At 33.2% G+C, this 22,950-nt stretch overlaps 1 protein-coding gene across 2 annotated transcripts in view; it reads left to right on the top strand.

The window, feature by feature from the left end:
• The window catches only part of Ten-m (teneurin transmembrane protein Ten-m), a 121,494-nt gene that overhangs the window by 14,287 nt on the left and 84,257 nt on the right, over nt 1-22,950 (top strand). For both annotated transcript variants that reach the window (XM_081738286.1, XM_081738287.1), the window contains exon 2: nt 11,591-11,761. In XM_081738286.1, the coding sequence (XP_081594412.1) occupies nt 11,641-11,761 (121 nt within the window). In that variant the 5' untranslated portion in view covers nt 11,591-11,640. The remainder of the gene's footprint in view (nt 1-11,590; nt 11,762-22,950) is intronic.

Here is a 22,950-nt window from a genome sequence, read left to right as displayed (position 1 = left end):
ATTTGCTTAACTGCACTCATATTGAGTGAACACACACAGAGGAAAAATGAAAAGTGTTTCTTAATTCTTGTATGGATCTCTACAACTCTGGTTTCGTTATTTTTTCCACACGCCATCTTGTTTCAAAATGGTGGCCATTTTAAAAGTTAAATTTGAAAACCATTTTAAAATTTGCTGAGCATGAAAATGTAGAAAGAAATACTAACTTATTTTAAATGAAACTTTCACTACATTGTTTATAAAATATTATTTTAGTACATTGACCCTTTTTCTTTTATTAGAATCTGACTATAAAAAACATTTTGAATTAAGTAATTTGTGTATGTTTACTTTGTGACAGGGATCCTAACATGCTTGGTTTATAATTGACTTATAATTCATTATTATTTTACGTGTAGTCTATTGTGCCAGGTTCGCTTAATAGCTGTTCGTGGCACTCAAAATTAAATAATAATAATAATAATAATAATAATAATAATAATAATAATAATAATAATAATAATAATTATTATTATTATTATTATTATTATTATTATTATTATTATTATTATTATTATTATTATTATTATTATTATTGTTGTTGTTGTGAATTCTTTAATTAGATCATAAAGACTGTCCCAAAAATCGTTAACAATTAACGACAAATTAGTTTTGCAACCAACTGCGTCTCACAAAAGCTAACTTTCTATAAAATTCCTAATTCTTAAAACAGTTTGCGCATAACACTTTTCTTTTGATGACATCAATAATAGATGTTGAAGTGATTGTGCCATTAACTTAAAAATTTATGTCTGAATATTAAAAAAAACCTGTTATTTTCGCGAAGCTACCAATAAATGAATATGGCAAAAACTAATATGAGAATAATGAAAGACTTTATTCTTGTATGTAACTATCATCATCCATTAATTTTGGGAAAATTAAGAACTTTTTCCGTTCCCTAAAATAACCACTGATCCTTGGATGCATGAACATTATCAGATTACGGATTCTGAAAGCAAATAATGTGAGCTTTGATTTGGCGTATTTTTTTCTGTTGCATTTTGTATCAAAAGATTTATCTCTCCTCCCTCTGTTCTTTCTTTGTTTTAACTGTGAGAGAATCTGGATCTGTTCTTTTCTCTTTACTACTTTCTCTCCGAAGATTTCTTTATTTCATGTCTTTTGTAATCTAAAGAAAGAAAGAAAAAAAATGATCTGAATGACACATGAGTTAAAAAGTATTGATTTTCCTTCTAATATGCGTGATTTTCATCGGTCTTTGCTGAATTTTTTACTAACAACGAGATTGCAGATAAATTTCACAAGAGATATCCAGAGAAAGTACAGTAAGAATGGAGATTTAATGAATCACATTTGTCTGAATTATTAGTTCCTGATTTGCATTTTGTTGTGATATTCTGGCACTGTATATACAGTATATTGAAAACTACATAGAAATAATATTAACTTAATAAATAGTAACTACTACTACTACTACTACTACTACTACTACTACTACTACTACTACTACTACTACTACTACTACTACTAATAATAATAATAATAATAATAATAATAATAATAATAATAATAATAATAATAATAATAATAATAATATGGTGTTTTAAATACATTCCTTAAAACTGAAACCAAAAACAGATAATTTCATATAAATATTGCATAAAATAAACAAAAATGTGGAAGGCAAGGCAACATATTACTTTTGTTTAAAGATTATATAGACAATATAATTTCTTTATACCTTGTTGATATGCTAACGTTTAGAAAGCCAAAAAGACAGTTCTTTGTTTACTATTGTTTCGTGTGCCCCGTGGTTGCTCTTTGAAGTAAGAACGATGAGTAGTAAGTACTAAATATACGCGTCCACTGAACGACAATTGAGCAGGGAAAATCCGTATTTGACTGTCGTAAATACTTTTCAAAATTTGATATTTTGGCTTTATAAACGTTAGCACATTATCAACAAGGTACAAATAATTTACATTGTTAGAAAACTGCTTTTCTGTTCAAACCCCTTCTATCATTGTACTGACCTCCTATGTTTACACCTTGCAAAACTAATATCTTTCATTACTTTCCCCATTTTTATTTATATTATGCAATATCCATGTCAAAGTACCTTTTTCTGGTTTCAGTTTTAAGGAATATAATTAGAAATATCATCTGCAGTGCCTCTCAGATCTTGATTCAACGTTGCCAAATTTTATGCATTAGGCTGAAGTATCTCTGACGCAAGGCGATAAAGTTCTCTTGCCAAAATAATAGGTTCACAGTATATGTTCACAAAAATTGAGCTGTTAGAAAAGAAAACTTGTGAGCAGCAATGTATGACGTCATAAAACAGATATTCACATTACATGTTAATTAACATTCATCCGATTAAAAACACTTATACATTATATCTGCATGCCATCAATTCTTTCACAATCTCAATCACTTTTGTTAATCCGTCTTCTGTAGCCAAATGGTCATAAACGTAGGACGTCAAACTAAAAATATTTCATTTAAGTTATTTTTCCTTCTGGTAAAGTTATCAGTACAGCCCGGATTTATGTGCAAAATGCATGTTTATAGTAACATGCAGAAACGTATGGAAAGGTTTTTTTTTTTTTTTTTTCAATGGACTTGTAAGAATTCGTTTGAGAGGCAAATGTTAGCGCATATAAGTGCATATTTTGAGTTAATTTCAGTGTGTTTGCATATATTTCACAAACTTTGCTTGATACTGCATATATCCGGATTTAATTGCTGCATACTAGCATATTTCAGAGTATGAACTGAATCACTTTGTAAACCAGATGTAGATTAAAATTTGTGTTTTGGGAAAATAGCGTTGAGTTTATTGTTCACAATCATAGGGAAACTTACTTTCGATTGCTTTCGCATTCCTGTTTTTAAGATGCACCAGTGGCTTTTGCTGATGTAGAAAATTACTTTTCGATTTATGAAACGTTTCTCACCGATAAACGCAGAAGGTTTATGCAAGAAAACCTAAGGAAGATCTTCGTAGTTCATTGCAACATAGGCCACTAAAGTATTCAAAGAAACTGCAATTTTATTTCCCAGTATATATTTCAGTGCATATTTTAAAATTTTAATGCATATTTTAGTGCATATTTTAGATATTTTTAGTGCATATCTGAATGCATATCTCAGGGTTTGTTTGTACATGGAAATCTGGGCTCTAGTTACCAGACATCCTCGCTCCCGAATATAGGCCGCGGATTAAGTATAGTTGTTTTAGTGTAAAGTGAAAAGCAGCTCAGAGTCATTAAAAAGCAAGTGATAATTTTATTATCATATTCTGTAACATCCAGTATTTTCCTCGAATTCTGTTCTACTGATGCTTCCCTCACTTACATCCATTACAGGGTATGTTTATTCTACCAACACTTGTCTTTATCACTTGTACCAATTTCTCACTTCAACTTCTTCACATTTTCTTTTAATCTTTTTAGATTTATCTTCCTTCATCCTTAACACTGATTTTTGTTTTGTTTTGTTTTGTGTTCGCCTCTTTCTTCATTTATTTCCTTCTTTCTTTATTTTTTTCCCTCCCTGAAGTCTCTTCGCTTCTTTCAGTGTGACAAGGCACAAACAAATTCTTGCACGCTTGTGTTAAAATTACTTGAGGGTGTACGTTCATTAGGTAGTTTACGACGCGTGACGGGTCTATGTTTTCTGGAGCCCTGACGAACTGCCTTCTTCCTGCACAGGTCATGCACGGGTATTCTTCGTATTCTAAGAACGCAGGAACGCACACTTTGAGAAAAAAAAAAAAGCCCTTAACTAACGACTAGCTTTAGAAGTGGGATTTATATGTCTAAAAACGCTTTTGCAAAGAATGCCGTGATTAATGCAGTGCTGTATTATCTAGATTCTAATTGCACATGCCATATGGTTGTTCTTTTCCTAGAAGGTTCAGTTTATTTACATGGTTGTCAGTGTGCGTAGGGAGAAGAATTGAATATGGAGCACATGAACGACAGGATTGGCCTTGCGTTTATTTCTCTCCCTATCTTCTTTCCCTCTGAATTCTATTATTATTATTATCATAGTAATTCGTACGTAAATAGTAATATAGTACGTAAATTCTGTATTATTATTATTATTATTATTATCATTATTATTATTATTATTATCATTATTATTATTGGGGACACCGTAGCCTACTGATTAGAGCATTGGACTCGTGGTCCCGGGTTCGATTGCCGGCCGGTACTTCCCAATTTTCGTAGTCTAGGCAAACTGGGGCAAACTGGGGAGTCACGTGAAAACAAGACATAACGACCATTAGCTCCTGATGCACCTCTTACAGACAGGGTGACTATGTGCTAGTCACTAGGCTGGACGTAGTTCAGATGGTCGTTAGCAGATGGCGCTGGAGCAGGCTTAGGCTCACAAAATAAGCTGTTACGCCAAGTGGTTTGGTTATTATTATTATTATTATTATTATTATTATTATTATTATTATTATTATTATTATTATTATTATTATTATTATTATTATTATTAAGTATTCGGCCTTTTGGCATTTCCTTGAACTAGATTTTTTTTTTTTTTTAATTTTAGGTTTGGGCCCGGAAATATCTCTCCCACGTTTCTCGATCTTCAACTTCCTCTTTTAATCCCAATACTTTCTTTTCTTTTTTTTTAAATCATCGATCAGTTGTGTTCTTCTTCTTTCTCCTATTCATCGCTTTCCTTCCATCTTTTCTTCTATGGCGGTATAAAAAAAGACAATTTCTTCGCAAGATATGTCCAATCCAATTGGGCCTTCCCACGAAGGATTCTCTTCTCTCCTATCCGTTTTAAAACATCTTCGTTTGTTACTCTCTCTGTCTATTTTTATTTTCTCTATCTTCGTCCAACACGACATTGCGAAGCTATCTAAATATTTCTTCTCTAACTACTGTAATGTCCAAGTCTCTGAACCATACAATTCAATACTCCATATTATATATATAGCACCTGATCAACTTATTCCTTACTTAGTCCAATATTAAATCTGTTAGTTGAGAGTATGAGTGTATAAGAGGAAGAAAATTTCCAAAATAAGAGGAATACCAATGGATATATCTCATTAAGGAGAACAAACTGAAGTGAGTAATTGTAAATATTTAGTAAATTCACAGTATCGAGGAAAACGATTTTTCTTTCTACCTAGGTGTAACATAAAAATGAATACTGTATGGTAGCCCAGCAACCTATTCAGATGAAACTGATAGTGTTATATATCCTCAACAGGTTTTTCATTATGGCACTTGCAAAACTATATGGTTAATGAGATATAGTCCAAAATTATGACTGATTCTTAAACTTTATTTCTAGTTATTAAACTTCACTACTACTTCATTACTAAACTTACTAAACTTCACTAAACTGCATTACTATTCATGAGGTATAATTTATATTAATCGATAGATTAAATGAAAGTGAACAAAATAAAGGGCTTGTGGGTTAATCCTAATGCCTATTTTTTTTGACCAAATCGAAAATAACGAATTATTTCTTACGGTAGAAAATATCTCGTTCGTTGCCAGATTTAAAATACAGCATCATCATATATATTTTGCTATTATTGGCAGGTCACTTGCTGCAACTGAGAAGCTTCTACGCTTCACAGTCTTCCGCTAACCTCTTCGTGTTCACGTACATTTTTTTCTGTTTTGATATCGTCCATTAATAGTAATCTCCTTCGCATCCTCCCTCGCTATCCAGCCATCATACCCTCTAGCACGTCCCTCATGATACAGTTCCTTCTTTGCCAACGTCCCAACGAGTGTTTCCCTTCCTCTTCTTAATAACATCTAGAATTGTTCTTTTCTCTTCCACCATTTTTAATACCCTGTCATTCGTTTTCTGCTCGAACTAGCTAATTCTCTCCATTCTTCTCCACCCCTACATTTCGAAAGCTTCCAGTCATTTTTCATAATTTTTGCGTAATGTTCATGTTTCTGACTCGTACAGTACAATTCTGCACACGAAGCATTTTATGAGTCTTTTTCTCAACTTTTTATTCAAGGTCCCACAAAATAGTATTTCCTTTCTCCTAAAGGCTTCTTTCGCCATTTCTATCACGTTCTTTTATTTCACGTTCACACTTCATATAATTCAAATAATACTAACCAGATATTGAAAACTAGCCATTTATTCTATTTTCTCCCATTTTACTTCTATATTTGACCGACCGATTCGTTCCAATCACCATGGTTTTTGTCTTTCTAACATTTATTTTCATTCCATATTCATCACAGCTCTTCCTCAAGTTTTCTAACAACTTACTAGTTTTCTCTTCAGAGTCCGCAACAAGAGCCATATCATCTGCAAACCATATACACCTAATCATTCTACCACCTACTGAAATGACTATTCCTATCAAACTCCTCTTTCAATTACAATCTCCTCTGTCATTTCCTTGCATAGCATTAAATGATAATACAGTGAAACCTCTACTAACGGATACCTCTATAAAGCGGACACCTCCCATAACGGACATATTTTGTAATCCCCAAACACTGTAATAGGAAAAAACATATTGGCAAACCTCTCTAAAGCGAACACTCTCTAGTACGGACACGGACAGTCTTTCTTGTCTTTTATAGGTATTACTTACCTCCGTATTACGGACACTTTCTCTAGAAACAAGTTGAAAACACAGTAAAAATACACTTTTAGTAATTCATACGTATGTCATCAAGGAAGAACATGAGGGTGTGACAACATTTTGCCTCCTCAACAGTCTCTTCAGCAACCCAGAGGAAGGGTCTCTGTTTCACAACATCCTTATATCCTTTGCTTGCATTCCACTCCCACCCAACCTGTTTCAGAAACAAAAGTGATTGACAGTTGCCCACTGTTTGGGATGACACATCATTCTACTGTCCCGCTGGAATCTCTAACCAAACAGAAGATAAGTTTCGTATTTTTGACCACGGGTACGGATATTGTGTTTTTTTTTTTTTTTTTTTTTTAAGTAATTGCTGGACTGCAATTAACTCACAAATTAAAGCAACACACCGAAAACGTAGTAAGTAGCGATAAGTGTAAAGTACAGAGAACTATAACATCTTATTCCCATGTTGTGCCTCAAACATAGGGAATTGGATAACGCAAAATAATGCAGGAACAGTAACATTTTGGTAATATTCATAAATACGTGATTCATGCAAAAATATTTTTTCTAATTGCATATTACATTGTTTATTAATTTACGTAAGAAAATATTGAAACCTCTCTAAGGCGGACACCTCTCCATAGCGGACAATTTTTGATTCCCCACGGCTGTCCGCTTTAGAGAGGTTTCACTGTAATAATAATAAATTATCTAGAATACAAAATACGCTAAATGTGCAAATTCTCTGTATATGAAGTGATTTCGTTATAAATATACTCCAATACTAAGGATGCTGTTACGACAGAAAAAAAAAGTAATAGGATGATGCTATAAAATATTAATTACCCTGTAACTCTATATGATTTATTAACAAAAGTACTTGGTAATAATCAGTTTGGCAGTGACAGATATTAGGTCATTTGGCCCCCTAATTCTTTACTTTATTCTGTTCTTAAAGCAAGGAACTGTTATCGAAAATATCCATGATATAATCTAAAGAGCAACCTCCTCTCTCATTTTGTGAGCCACTTTATGCCTTCAAATGGCACTGAAGTGTAGAATATGGGTGTTGGTAGAGGGAACAAGAACGTGTTAAGAAAACTGTTCCACGATACACACACTAGTTTCCAAATTGCGAAAAAAGAAACTGTAAGTGCAGTTTCACAGTTGACCATAACTCAATGGCTTTCTCTCCTTATTAACTGTGCACTTCGAGGAGCTTAAGGCAATAACTTAGCTAAGTACTTGAGAGGTATTAAGGCTGACGAAGGACTTGTTATAGCAAAAGAGAAGAAATGATGAGGGTGGATAATGAAAAGGTATACAAGCAAGGGGGAGAAAATTTTCGTTGAAATAAGCTAGTGCTTTACAATAACTATTATGAAGGGAGCCAGAACACAAAATACTTAAACAATTTAGGTTTAAACAATTATTTTCAGAATAGAAATGCGTAGTCTATATGAAATTCCTGTTAAAACACAGCGTGTTTTTTCTCTCTCTCTCAAAATTCTCTTATTCATGGTACTCAAAAGTACTAATTTCAATAATACACTAGCTGAACCTGCGCTCCCTACACAACTCATCATTCACATATGAACATGAATCTCCTTGTCATTTTTCATATCATTTGTACATGTCCCTCTACAGACACAAGTGAAGAACGTCTTGATAAAAATTGTCAAGAGGTACCATAAAGGGGAGATTTTTCGATTATTTTTTTCAATAACTCGTACCGTTTGCAAGATTTGAGCCTACTTCCGGTGGAGTTTTTAATTCGTGTATGATCAGTGTTTTCTCTCTTCTTGCATGCAGCATGTAATAAGCAAATATATTACACACACAATTAATTGAGCCGTCCAGGCCCAAAACGGCTCTTGTCCATTTACAGAAAATCCCACAAAACCGAGAAAAATTGTAGGATCGATGCGTTTTGTAGATTGGAAATATTTTTTTTCTATTTGAGGATGTTCGAGTGTTTCACATGAACACACTGAAGTATTCCCAGTTCTACAAAACATGCAGATCGTACATTTTTTTAAAGTTTTCAGTAAATGGACAAGAGCCTTTTTTTTTTAACTGGACGACTCAATTATAATGCCAGTGGTATATAGTGTTCATTGGGCAAAACACTCCAAACAATAAAGATTCATCTTAGACTGGAAAAATGGTTATCCTTCGTTTCCCATTATCATGTGGACATGAGGCAAACGCCGAGAGATATACTAACCCCGTACACAAATGTTTGGTATTGGGATGTATAACCCGTAGGATATGATGCTTTACTTTCTAAAATTTCAATCCTTCCAGTGCACCCCTAAAGAATGTACTCAAGAAATAACTGCCATTTTAAAAAAAAATATTCAATTGGAACTGAACAATCTATACAAAATTTGCAATCGATCAGTGAAAACGGCATCTTTCTAGAGCTTGTGGTTTCCGAGATATCGTTGTCAAAATAATTGGTCACAAACATACTGTATAAACTTTTCTTGGCCACAAACAGATAAACCTAGCATTTTAATATATAGATTAATACAGTGACATACACAAGGTGATTCCAGATTTTAACCCTTCTCCCTTCAACAAGATATAAGAATACACATTTACCATGTTAAGATGTGTATACAAAATTGCTCAAACAATATAAACTTGGCGAGCTTGACACTCACCCACTCCCGTGATGAAATTCCGTGTACACCACTGGATTATATAAAGATAACATAATAAGATAAAAGATAACATAAATATTCAACATATTTCTATATTAATGAATTTTAGTAAAGTTGTTTTACGTTTATTTCTTGTATTTTATCTACTATAATTTTCATTGTATTGAAATATTAATAATTTTTAGTAATTTTGAAAAAAAAAATACTATTGAATTTGCGTAATGATGATAAAATCGTATACGAAGCAATCAGTCAGTCAATCGTGTCAGAAACGTAAAAAGTGAAAAAGCAATTGACTGGACCGGAACTCGAACCCGGGACCTCCGGTATACCATGCTGATGCAATAACCACTACACACCAAGTCCGCTTCCCAGAACAGCCACCCACTCTCTTACTCTCGAGGTCAGTGCTGTCATCTCGGACCACGTGAGTTGTACCACACGGTAATCACACTATTATTCTGGTAATCACAAAATACAATTAGGGTAGGGATTGGGAGAATTTTATTTTGAGTTTTATTTAAATTCCATAACCAATCGCAATTTAATGTGATTCTCTTTATTTTGCTAGATAGGCTATTTACTAAATTCTTGTATTCTGTTTATATTTAGATCGGTTTTTAAAAATTTTCTATCTTCGTAATAATATTGAAATTAAATAAAACTTCTGAATTGACCACGAATTTCTCTTAAATACTAGAAACATATAAGATGATTAAATATATGACGTATTGGTGACAGAAGTCTGAGTTCCTAGAATTACTCCAAAATAAAGTACTAATGTTCAATAGAAGCAGTAGCTATTATTTGTGATTGTGTGTACTAAGAGACTTGCGTATGACGAAGTAATGAGTAGAAAGCGTCATTATATTGACACAGCTACTCGGAATTTAGTTCCGCTGGGAATATTCCACAATTAACTTTATTGTTGGACCAAAGCAAATATATTTTTTGTCATATATATATATATATATATATATATATATATATATATATAAAACGCTTAGAGCATTTCTGCAGGCTTTGATGATCGCTTGCAGCAACTGAGGCTAATGAATTGAATATTTTAATACAACAAAAACATGTGTAGTGCCATCTAGTAGAGAGACTGTATTTTCTGTACTGGTTTCCATGAGGACAAATACTGTACATTTTATGTTTGCTTATACAACGTTAATTCAGGATGTCAATAAAAAAAATATAACTATTATATATATGTATATACATGTACTGTAACATATTTCATTAGTTTATGCACAAGAACTCATTTTGCTATGCCTATTTATTTGCACTTGTAATTGATTTTAAAAAATAAATTATATATGTTTTCCTTAAAGATAACTAGTTTCAATCTATTTTGGTCTATTACAGGAAATAGAAATATAGTACCCACAAATTATTTTACACGTAAAAATAATTGTGAGTTTGCTGATTGCGAAGAAAAAGTCCTTCATTGACAAATCTAGTTCTATTATTAGTACATACAGCATTTACTCAACGCTTAGTTCTTCATTAAGAAATTTAGTTCTATTATTATTAGTACATACAGCACAGGCCCGTATTCAGGGGGTCTAGGGGGGCCGGGCCCTCCTAAAGAAAGAAAATATGAACAAACTTTGGTAAACCAATCTCCCTAGTGCTACAGCTCACGAAAGATTACCACCAAGCAAATGGTGCGCATTCAGCTGAGTGATGCATGGTCCGAGTGTCCACTCTGAGTATCAATACTTCTATTTAAAAAAAAAAAAAAAAAAAAAAAAAAAAACCTGGAGTTCATGATATCTTAATAATTCAGATAGTTCCACCAATGACTGTATGATAGTGGATCCACAACGAAAAAATAATTTTCCCGTCGGGAATCGAAACATGATATTACATGTTAGTTCAAAGCATGAACCACATCAAACAACTTATTACGTATTTCTATGTCATAATATGCATATAATTGAAAATTGCAATTATATTCAGCTAAGTTTTATTTTTCTGATAAGCCTTATTTTATGATTGGATAATTACATTTCGGAAATTGATGGCAGATCAACTGAATGTTTATCTGCATATTTGAGTATGCACTAAAGAATATCCAAATAAACCTTCATAAAGTAGTGAAGTAGAGAACTGTTGAAAACGACAAAACCAAGTCTTCGAGGTTTTTTGTTAGGCATGACTACCATATTTTGACCTTATATTGGTATCGAGTTAAATAATGTATAAATGAAGTACTATTCTATTTTTTAAATCTTCCTATTTGCGGCGTTAACATCAGTATGATAATCTTTCTTTTTTGTTCTTTTAATTCCAGGAGGATTGCTAGATGGTGCTCCCCCCGATGTTCCCCCTCGAAATCCCTCGATGAGTCGCCTCAACGGAAGGAGCACCACGGGAATCATGGGGAACCCCGCCGACAGAGACGGTGATTTCGAACCTTCCTGTCTGGTGAGGACCCCATCAGGCAACGTGTATATACCTACAGGTAAGTTTATCAAAATTATAGCTCATTGCAGACAAGTGAATTGTAGAGGTTGAAATATTTTTTTTGTACAAAATACAAGAGGGTTGTTTAATAATTGTCAAAGTTATTAGTAAAGTAAAATCCAACTTCTCCAATTTTGTAGAACCTCTTGTTTCCCATAAGACATACATTGGCGATCTGAGGTAGATGCGATGATAAAGAAGCATGCGCAAAATTATCAAGTAAATCGTATACCTAAGGTTAAGTATAATGTTGTGCGTTTGGGCGTCTACGAGCTACTTTATTGTCCAAATTGTATATACTTGTATATTGCCGTATTTAAACAATTTTATTCCTATGTTGCTAAATTTATTTTTGTGTTAGCAGCCTAAGGGAACATTTTATTGTGAAGTGATATTTTAATTTCTTGGAAATCTTTTTGGGTTAATGTTTACTATTATCATCTCAAAATTACAGAATTACGTGTTTTATTGAACAATTCGATTTCAACAGTAAATAAAAGTCATTGCCTTTTAAATTATTGTATCCACGAATGTAGTTTTTTTTTTATTTTTTTTTTAACGTTAAGTAGCACGTTTAACATTCTAGGGCCAATACTAACTAAAAATGTATAATCTAATGTTACAAAACTCGTAAGCAGTAGAAATTTAAATTTTATTTATTATATGTTCATTTTACAATAAGAACCATCGGTAACACCACATGATCGCAAGTTTTCTATTACGTATTTTTAATAATCCAGTCTCAGTGTTCAAAAACCGTAAGATAATATGGCTATCTTGCAAGAACTAAATGTTAGTTATTTTCTCTTGGGTAACCCATGCAAATATCAAACTAGCCTCAATATCTAGTTCAGTAGTATTTTACACAACAAGATTTGTTGCCACTGTATTCATATATATATTGAAAAGTCTTTAACATGTATGTTTCCCGTGGGACAAAGTTCAGTAGTGGCCTCAACAGGGAATGAAAGATCTTAAAATACATCTTAAAATTATTATATAATTTTATCATGTGAAAATGAAACCTTTTCTAAAATTGAATATCAATATGAAATTGTGGTTTGGAAGTAAAAGAGGAAGTATAGCGTATTTTCTATTCATAAATATGCGTGAGGTCAACAATGATATGCCACTCCTAACAATCCGAGTATGATGTTTTCTTCTTTTTAATTATTTTATGGTCAATAAGTGCACGAATTGATTTTCATCTGATTTCAATGAAGATTTTCCACTCATACATTGCAAGGGGATAAGAGATGGCGCTATAAACACTAAGTATGGGGGAGCTTTGCTCTCAATTTTTATTATTTATAATTCCTTACTTTTGACAATTTTACTATTTGTGACAATCTTAATACACTGTTTTTCAATTTTAATATATTCATGCGCCGCTTATCCTTTCTTATTACACTAACAGTGTGATAAACAATTATATTTCAAACAGGCAAATTCGGCCATTTTGGCACGTGTCATTTTAGTATATATGCTTACTTCAAACAAATTTGATTTAAAACAAATTTAGTGAAATAGTCGACAAGGCTCTACGGCTGGGACTTTCTTTATAAATCTTCCGAAAGGGAGATAACTGAAACTGAAACTACCAAGGATGTTATAAGTAGAGGATCTGAAGCATCGGCACATCTGATTGGCTACTCTCGTTTCCGCTATCGTCTGATTGGCTACTTTTGTTTCCGCCATGATTGTTGGCTCAAAACATTGCGATCCTATTGGGCGGAGTGGGCAGAGTAGGGGTGGCGAAACTTTGACGTATGACTTCAAGATTTTGTTGTAAGGGCAGGTCCTCTATTTTATAAGATCCTTGGAAACTACATTGCAATTTGCAAGACACCCCACCGACTCGACCAGGGCCGGATTAAGGGAGGGGCTTAGGCGGCTAGGGGCCGTATGCATAGTTATTCTGCGGGTTACTTAGGGGCTACGTACGGGACACGTGATAATTTGCGTTGCAGAGTTCTCCCGCAGGGTCAAACAAGCCCGCAACCTTCCCGTAAGTCAAGGAAATGGCTAGGGGTGCTTCAACGCACCCTTTGCTAGCCCGTAGCAGTTTCTGTTGTTGTATAAAATGCATATGCTCCGTGCTGACAAAATATTTGAGTATGTTAATGACTTTACCGAATTCGTTGAGCTGATTAAGCGATAATAAATGACATATTGATGGCATCCAATTTAAAAATATATACCAATTCCTGAAAGAAGATTGCAGGATATTTTGCTTCCGCTCGTGCAAATATTGAATACAAGGTCAAAGAGTGGACTAACAACTTCTACCTGAAATAAAATAAGCGAGAGATACTTGTTGTTATAGTATTGGTACTGAAGTAGATTTTAGATTAGATTGTAGAATAGCTTCAGAATTGATTCTAGGGGTCCAGTGGTGATTTCAAGGATCGACCGGGGGGGGGGGGATTTCCCCGAGAACTATGACGTTCCCTCAGGACCACATAGCCTATCGTGCTCAATGTGAATTCTCAGTATTTTCGTTACTAATACATTTCATCCGCAGTATATTGAAATCGCAAAAAAGAAAGAAAAAAAACTGAAATCATCACTCATGGGAAAAATTGACTCAATAGTTACACATATTTCATCGTGAAAATGTTATTCTAATGTGTTTTACATCCTTCTCCCTGTTGGTGTTTTCTTACATATCTCGGTTAGCATAGGTAAAGTTGAGGAGCACTAACATCCCTTTTTTTTCACTAATGATCTAACGTTTTCTGCATTCTTGGTTTCTTACCTGACCACCAGCTGCGTACACATTTATAATATGCTTGCAAACTTATATATTATAAATAAATAAGTGCGAAAAACCATGCCCAACACAGGATAAGTTTGCATTTATTCCGATTCCAAGCTGGGCACAATTTGAGGGATCACACATGATTTTGTCCGCGAAAGCAGGCACATTAGCGTTGGTGATATGCGTATAAGGAAAGACAAGTGGACATCATCGAACTCCTGTTTATCGACGCGCTGTAATTGCTCAAAGTATGCATCGGTTCACGTGATTATGGAAACAGTGTTAAGAAGTATGGCTCATAATTATGCAATTATAATGGAAAACTAGGTTCTAGTGACCACCTACTACAGATAGATGTGTATTTTTTATACTAATTTGATCATTATTCGAGTAAACAGTTCTATCAAATTTTGACACATTTCTTACATTTTCAGGTTAGGTTAGAGCTTTGTATTTCTTTTAGCAAAGTATGTCTATATGAAAAGCTCCATTACTACTTGCAGATTAACTTCAGGAGGGCACAGTATAAATACAGTGTGGGTGTATAACATAAAAACTACAGTACATAAGATACGAATCAATTTGTGCTATGTGGCTAAAAGCACGAATGCTACCTAACTGAGTTATGGTTGGAGCGCATCAGGCGGCTCCGAGTGATAGTGAGCGGGTGCGTCCATAGAGAGCAGGCGCGTCAGCGATGGGGATATACGTATATACGAGGATAGTGGAAGAGCACACTTACACATACAATACTTTCATTATCACTTAAATCATTTCAATATGCTGCCATTGATGGTAATTACTCATTCCTTCACGAAAAATGTAGGGCTTCACATCGTATTTTACCTATAAATTTTCTATTTCGTAAAAGTGTCTGCTCGAGTGAACCCCTAATTCATTTACACAACATCGCAAACTCGCCCGTTCCCTACGGACGGACCTCGTCTGTAGCTCTCCAGCTTCACCTTGGCATTAAACCGTAGTAGATGCAAAAATTGCTTGTAATAAGCAGCTTGCAAAGTTTGGTGCGTGGTTTTGAGACGTCTGGCTTTTACTATATGTAGGTATGTCTTATACAATTGTACGCAATTAGATGATAACACTCTAGGAATAAATAGATGAGAAGTTTTACGTTATTTGCATGAAATATCCTCCCAAAAATACTGTATTTATAGACGTAACTTTTATGCCCTCCTAAGGTTAACTTTTACTGGCAAATTGTTTAGAAAATACATTCACAAAAATACTATGGGCTGATTTTGTCCAAAAAAATTACAGTGTATATGTAATTTATTTCTAGTGGGATCTCTATTGTAAAGCTACAGCCTCACACGTTTTCTAGCTACATATCCATATTTCTTTTTGCGAGTTAACAGGCTTTACCTGAAAATGAAAAAAGAAATGTATTGCTAATCTACACCGATATTTTTCCGCTTTTCTATATCACTTTATAACTATTTTCAAGTTAACAGACTTTATCTGAAAATTAAAAAAAAAAAAAAAGATCTGTATTCCTAATCTACACCATTATTTTTCCGCCTTGGCAAGAACAAAGTTCACAACATTTATTTCATTTTTTTTGATATAGCATACGTTGTATCCATGCAGTTGCTGCTTCGATGTTAATTCTTTATCATAGTAGAATTGAGTTTCGGAGTTCTACCTTCAACTATTTTTTGACAAAATTTTAGCCTCGCTCGAGGTATACTAGACCAATCAGCTCTCAGTGTTAACCGTACCTGAGGGATCACTTTGGAAGCTTTATGCATTGCACAGTCAAGGGGAAGGTTGAGGAAGCCCACAGGTACGGTTCGTCTAGGGGACCCCTACGTGGTCGACTATGCATATGGCCCTAGGTGAAAAGGGGCCTTCACTCTGATCAAAATCTCAATTGGTTACTTAAAAAGAATCATGAAGATACAATCATCATTATAAAATAAAATATGACCAAAGATATGTAACATATTTCCTTAACTTTCCTACTGTACTTTCACATAAATGTATTAGGTGAAGTCAGCAGGGGCCACATATTAGAAACAAATTACTAAATTCTTTATCTATATTTGAGGATAAATAATTTGTCATACAACAAGCTTTGCTTTATTTTAAATAAAATAAAATCTGCTATCTGCTTGTATCTCCACGGACTCTTTCTGAGTATTCTAAATTCTCCAGTAAAGACCGATTAGAATGCACAGGATATGAGATATATACTGAATATTAAAGCACTGTAGAGTTTGTTAACTACTAACACTGTTGTAATTCAATATGACCTTTGTGATATCACATGTAGGAATTTAAAATAATTGTACGGTTGATATTAGTGCTTAAAGTATGTGCATAGAGGGTATCACTTATCCTATTAAGATCCCTTATCAGAGCTACAGGTATATTACAAACGAAGAGTACGAACAGGATATCCAGAAATGAAAAGTAATTACCTTATTCGACCTGGGAAATTTATTGGTCAATAGTGAGAAATAAACAAATAAAATCTTTGGAAGTAGTCAGAACATAAACAAGATCAAAATCAGTTATTTGCTACAGAAGTTATTGCTATTATTATTTGGAACAGTACTAACTCCAACAAAACTTTTTCAAATTAAAATGAAAAATCCTTATCATTATTGGTGTGATAATGGAATACGTACTGTTGATCATATAGTCTTTGAATATGAATTACTTAAAACTAGAAAACAACTGTTGCAACAAATTCACCAATATCTTGAATGCGATCTCTTTTCAATAAAACAAATAATTGCTGGATATGATTGGAAGGCTTTTCAATCACCATAACTATACAATTTCTTCAATCAACAAAAATAAATCTTTAAATATCAATTATAGTTACAATATAAATCACATAATCCATTTAAATAAATTATGTATATTAAATCATATATACTCAAAGAGAAATCTTAGAAAAATATTAATTGTGAATAAAGGAAGGCAATACATCAACATTTTTGGAGAAGACAAATATAATTAATGAAGGTTATCAGAAGTATTATGGCAATGTTATCAATCAATATTAACAATATCCCTCAATCAAACAAACAAAAGTAATACAAACAAAAACAATTATCTTCCACAAATCACAATTTCTAAGCCATAAGCTATTACACTAAATCAAATTTACTGTGTCAATTTGGTGCACTCAACAATTTTCTTGAAGACAATTAGACCAACAGAACTTAACTCTTTGATTCCTGGCGATTCTAAAGTGCAATGGTTCATGTGAAGCTATAAAGTTATTTCTTTAATTTTTTCAGTTATATTTATCACATGATTAGGAAAAAGGCTACTGGAACCAAAAGTTCGAGCCTATGAAGAAGGTATCCAATTGGAGACCAATGAAATGAAATGAAAAGAATATCATACTTGAGTCAATTGAGTTCGACAGCGGCTGTGATAGTGACTGCCTCGTAGGTAGTAGTGCTCCAAGAGGAAGGAGTTAAGTGGGCCCAGTGATACACCTACACTACACTTACACTTTATGTTACATTTACACGCACGCATTTTTGCCGATCCCAAACGTTTCAGCATTCTTGCCCATTTGATGTCGAGAACATAATCCAAACAACCCCTGCGGGGCTTCTAACCCGTTCCTACTACTACTACTACTACTACTACTACTACTACTACTACTACTAGAACTACTACTACATTAGCTGTGGATCTATATAGTACAAGGGCAAACGTACTACTACTACATTTGCTGTGGATCTATATAGTACAAGGGCAAACTTATTTTAATGAAAGAAGTTTAATGAAAATTTTAAAACAATGATCGTTAAATCACTTTTTGAATATTATTTTTAATCTTATTTTAACGAAAGAAGTGTTATAAACATTTTTAAAAGTAGTAAAAAAAAAACTGTCAATAGGCAGGATTCGAACCCTCGCCAAAAACATTTTCGTTACTAGCATGTTACGCTAGACCACTTTTTTTTTTTTTTTTTTTTTTTTTTTTTTTTTTTTTCACTTTTTCAATATTATTTTAATCTTATTTTAACGAAAGAAGTATTATAAAAAAATTTTTAAATTAGTAAAAAAAACTTTCCTAAAGCAGGACTTGAACCCACGCGAACAACGATATTCCTTAGTAGTATGTTGCGCTAACCCACTCGACTACCTTTTTTTTTTTTTTTTTTTTAATTCACTTTTATTAACAATTTATATACATTTACAAAACAATAAAAGTATTTAAAACAAATATAAAAATCACAAAAATAGAATCATTTCACTCTTATAATAGCTCTTGATCATACGTAGCAAACTCAGCAATTAGGATATCACTTTATCTTTTAACAACATGCATTGTCAAGAAAAGTATTTGTATAAGGAATATTTAGTTAAGAAAGCCAATCTTTTATAACAATTTCTAGGAAATTTGCAAATAATTCTTTTCTTCTAACTGGTGGAAAATGACGATATTGATCATAAATGTAGTCATAATACTTTTGTTGCTGATGACTCTTATAGCATAATAACATGTAATGCACAGTATTTGCAGCCAACCACATAACAGCATTATTCTTAGTTCTTGGAAAGAGCTTAATATCTGGTTTTAATAATGTTCGAACATGCACCATATTTGGAACAGTACGACAAATTTTACTAACTAATTTCTGGTAACAATTCCAAATTTCTGTTGTTGCAGTACAATTTGTTAAACGATGTTCTATATCATCTACTTGACCACATTGCATGCAGCTGTTCGTATCTCCGAATTTTAAACGATGTCTTTTAGAATTTGTGTCAACTATATCATTTACTACAGCATACCACGTTGATTGAAGTAAAATTTTGACATGAGATGAAAATACATTCTGCCACACTTGTGTCCAATTTACATCAGGGTATTTAGTTGTTAATTTAGAAGGCGGGAGTTCAAGATTTTTCAAAAGTTTTATGTACAGAGACTTAACTGAGCTCAACTGATTATCTTGTAACTCAGCCTTACAATAAAGGTACTCACACACAACATCTTTATAATACCAGAAATAATTTGGAATTACTTGAATATTAACTGGCAAATTAATTCCAATGTTTTTAAGAAGAGTTGTTAGAATTTCGAAACTTATTCCTGCAGAATCGTTCATCATGCTCTGTATGCCTCTATGATTGAAAAAGGCTTTGGCTTTGTATTCGACATGGACAAGACCAAGACCACCATTTTTTCTAGGTAAGCATGTGTACGGATACCTTACACGAAAAACATGTCCATACCAAAGAAACCAATTACCTACGCTTGTAAGTTTCTTTGCTAATATATTGGGCATTGGAAGAATCTGTGAAATATACCATAATTTTGAAAATGCATGATTATTAATGAAATATACACGTGATAATAAGCACAATTGGCGTGACTTATTCATCTGTAGAACTTGACGTACATTATTGAGCAATGTATTATAATTTAGATCTATAGTATCTCTGATTCGAGAATTAAATTTAACACCAAGAATTTTCAAATATGAAGATACAGTTACCAATCCACAGTAATTTTGCTGTGTTTGTGTGCCAAGCGGGAGAAGTTGAGTTTTACCTATATTAATCATCGCACCAGAATATGCTGTATATTCATTCAGACAACCTTGTAATGTAGAAAGATCTAAAGGATTATTAAGAAAAACAGTTACATCATCTGCATAACTACACACTTTCAGAGTTCGATTGTTGAAAGTAATACCTTGAAGGCGATTATGTATACTGTCTAACAGCGGACGTAACGATATTACAAACAATGTCATACTTAATGGGCATCCTTGACGTACACTTCTTCTAATACAAACCGGCTCCGTAAAAAAGTCATTAATTTTTAACTTGGTTTTAGCTTCATCATAAAGCACGCGAATCCACTTAATAAATCTTGCGCCCAAGCCAAGTTTACTTAATACTAGCCACAAATATTCGTGGTTAACCCTATCAAATGCCTGATGGAAATCAATTGACAACAGAGCATTATTTCCTGAGGAATCTTCGAACATAGTAATAACATCTCTTATACACTGTAAAATGTGATATATTTTCTTCTTTCCAACGCAAGCATATTGAAAGGGTCCCGCTAACAAGTCAATATAACTGGTTAATCTCTTATTTAAACATCGTGCCATTATTTTATAATCAAAATTCATTAGCGTAATTGGTCGATAATTAGATACTTTTGTAGGATTAGCCTGCTTTGGAATAAAAACAGTTACTCCAGGTGATTTATATTTCAACGTTGGAATTTCACTAAAATGCTCATTTACAATTTTCGTTAAAGTTTCACCAATTATCGGGAAAAACTTTTGATACCATTCAGCAGGAAGACCATCTATTCCAGGTGATCTTCCATTTGACGCAGTCATAACAGCTTGTCGCACCTCATCTCCACTAAAAGGTGATTCAATGTACTTCGCCGTATCAGAATCTAAAACACAGGGAATCTGAGATATAACATGTTCTGGAATAACTGTTAAAGCCGATCTTCCATATAATTCTGTATAATATGATTGGAAAACTCTTTTGATATCTACTATTGAATTCCAACCTATTCCTTCATCATCTTTTATATTAGTAATTAATTTTCTACTGCCACGTTTGTACTCTTGAATCAGATGGTACAAGGATGGGTTTTCTTCAGGATCAATGAAAGGAGCTTTGCTTCTAACTTTCATACCTTCCATCCGTTGCCTGTTTATATTCAGTAATTTGGCCTTGTACTTTTTAACGTCTGTGATATGTTTTGGATCATGTGTCGCAGCAGCTTGTGCTTCACTCAAGCATCTATAGTAAAAATAATAAAGTTTTCGTTGATCCCTGCTTTTCTCCGAGGAAAACCAACGACAGTAACTCGCAACACGAGGTTTAAGGTACTGAAACCACCACTCCGTTATTGTTTGAAAATATTTTTGTTGAAGCACCCAATATTTCCATTTATTTTGAAATTCCTCACAAAAAAGTTTATCATCGAGAAGAGATGTATTAAAATGCCAATACCCTCTACCTCTTTCAATCTTTAGACCTGGAGCTCGAAGAGAAACAATATAGGCTTGATGATCAGAAAATACAGTAGGAACTATTTTCACAGAAAGGAGATTTCTAACTAAGGTTTGTGACAAATATATGCGATCTATTCTTGATGCACAATTGTTACGGATATATGTAAAACCACGTATATTAGGATTTTTATATATCCAACTGTCTTGAAGGTGTAAGCCCTGTACCAATTCATTCAAAGTAGGACTATAATTAAATCCTGGAGTTTGATCTTCAGCCCTCAAGACACAATTAAAGTCTCCAGCTATGAGAAAATATTCATGATTTGGAGCTAAGCTCTCAGCTACATCAATAGCAAAAAACATGTTACGTGCATTCCTAGCTTGCGAACCAGACGGTGAATACAAATTTGTAATTTGTATGTTACCAATGCTTCCATTGATTATCCTTCCTGTAGGGTGGAATAGAGTAGGTGAGAAATTTACATTATTTTTCACAGCTACTGCCGTACCAGTACCATTAAAATTGAAATTATTATAAACAGTATAACATTTCCCTAAATCCAAATATTGTAAGCCGACTTCTTGTAATAAGGCTAAGTCTACCCCTTCTTTTAACAAAAAATCACGTAATGAGAATAACTTGACATTTGATTGCAAATTATTTATATTGATTGTAGCGATTGTTAAAGACATGCCAACGATGAAGAGAAAATTACGTATATGCACATAGTTTAAAATCTCCATTCATAACCAGTAATGCTATTAAAGGGATACAAATTGTCAATTCTGTTAATAAGATGTGATCAATGATTAAATAAAAAATCAATCTTTAAAATCAGGTATTTGTGAAGCGCTGAACAATATTATTTTACTATTACAGAACTCGTTTATCATAAGATAGCCAAAGAAATCCCTTCATGAAATTTCATCAAATTGTCCTGTTGATTACATATTTTCATTGCAATAATTCATTATCGGTAATTTACTTTGTGTAAAATCAACCTAATTAAGTAAATTATAAATTATAACAACAACATTCCATAGTTTCAAGGCACGTAATTCACTTTTTTAAAATTTCCGTCTTCAATTTGGAATATGAAGTCTAATTATGATGATTTTAAGCAAGAAAACGTATACATTACATATTCATCACATAATATTGTATTAAATCTATACAGTTATCACTTTTTAAATTTACTCATGTTTCTTCCGATGACAGATTAGATGGATCATTTTCGCTTATACTTGTTACTTCTATCTCACGACTTACCGTTGTTTTAATTACTTTCTGAGCTAATTCATTTCTTTTTAAACGTTTCCTTCCTCTTCGTTCCTGTAACTTGGACTGATTTTTAAGATCTTCATCTTGGGTAATCACCGTACCGGCACGACATATTTGTCCTTGCACTTGTTGATCATTTTGTCCCTGAACTTCCT

Source organism: Thermobia domestica, chromosome 14, assembly GCF_964235325.1.
Source record: "Thermobia domestica chromosome 14, izTheDome1.hap1.1, whole genome shotgun sequence".
NCBI classification, from domain to species: domain Eukaryota; kingdom Metazoa; phylum Arthropoda; class Insecta; order Zygentoma; family Lepismatidae; genus Thermobia; species Thermobia domestica.
Note: the sequence above shows the minus strand (reverse complement) of the source record. Positions and strands in the feature narration are given on the sequence as shown.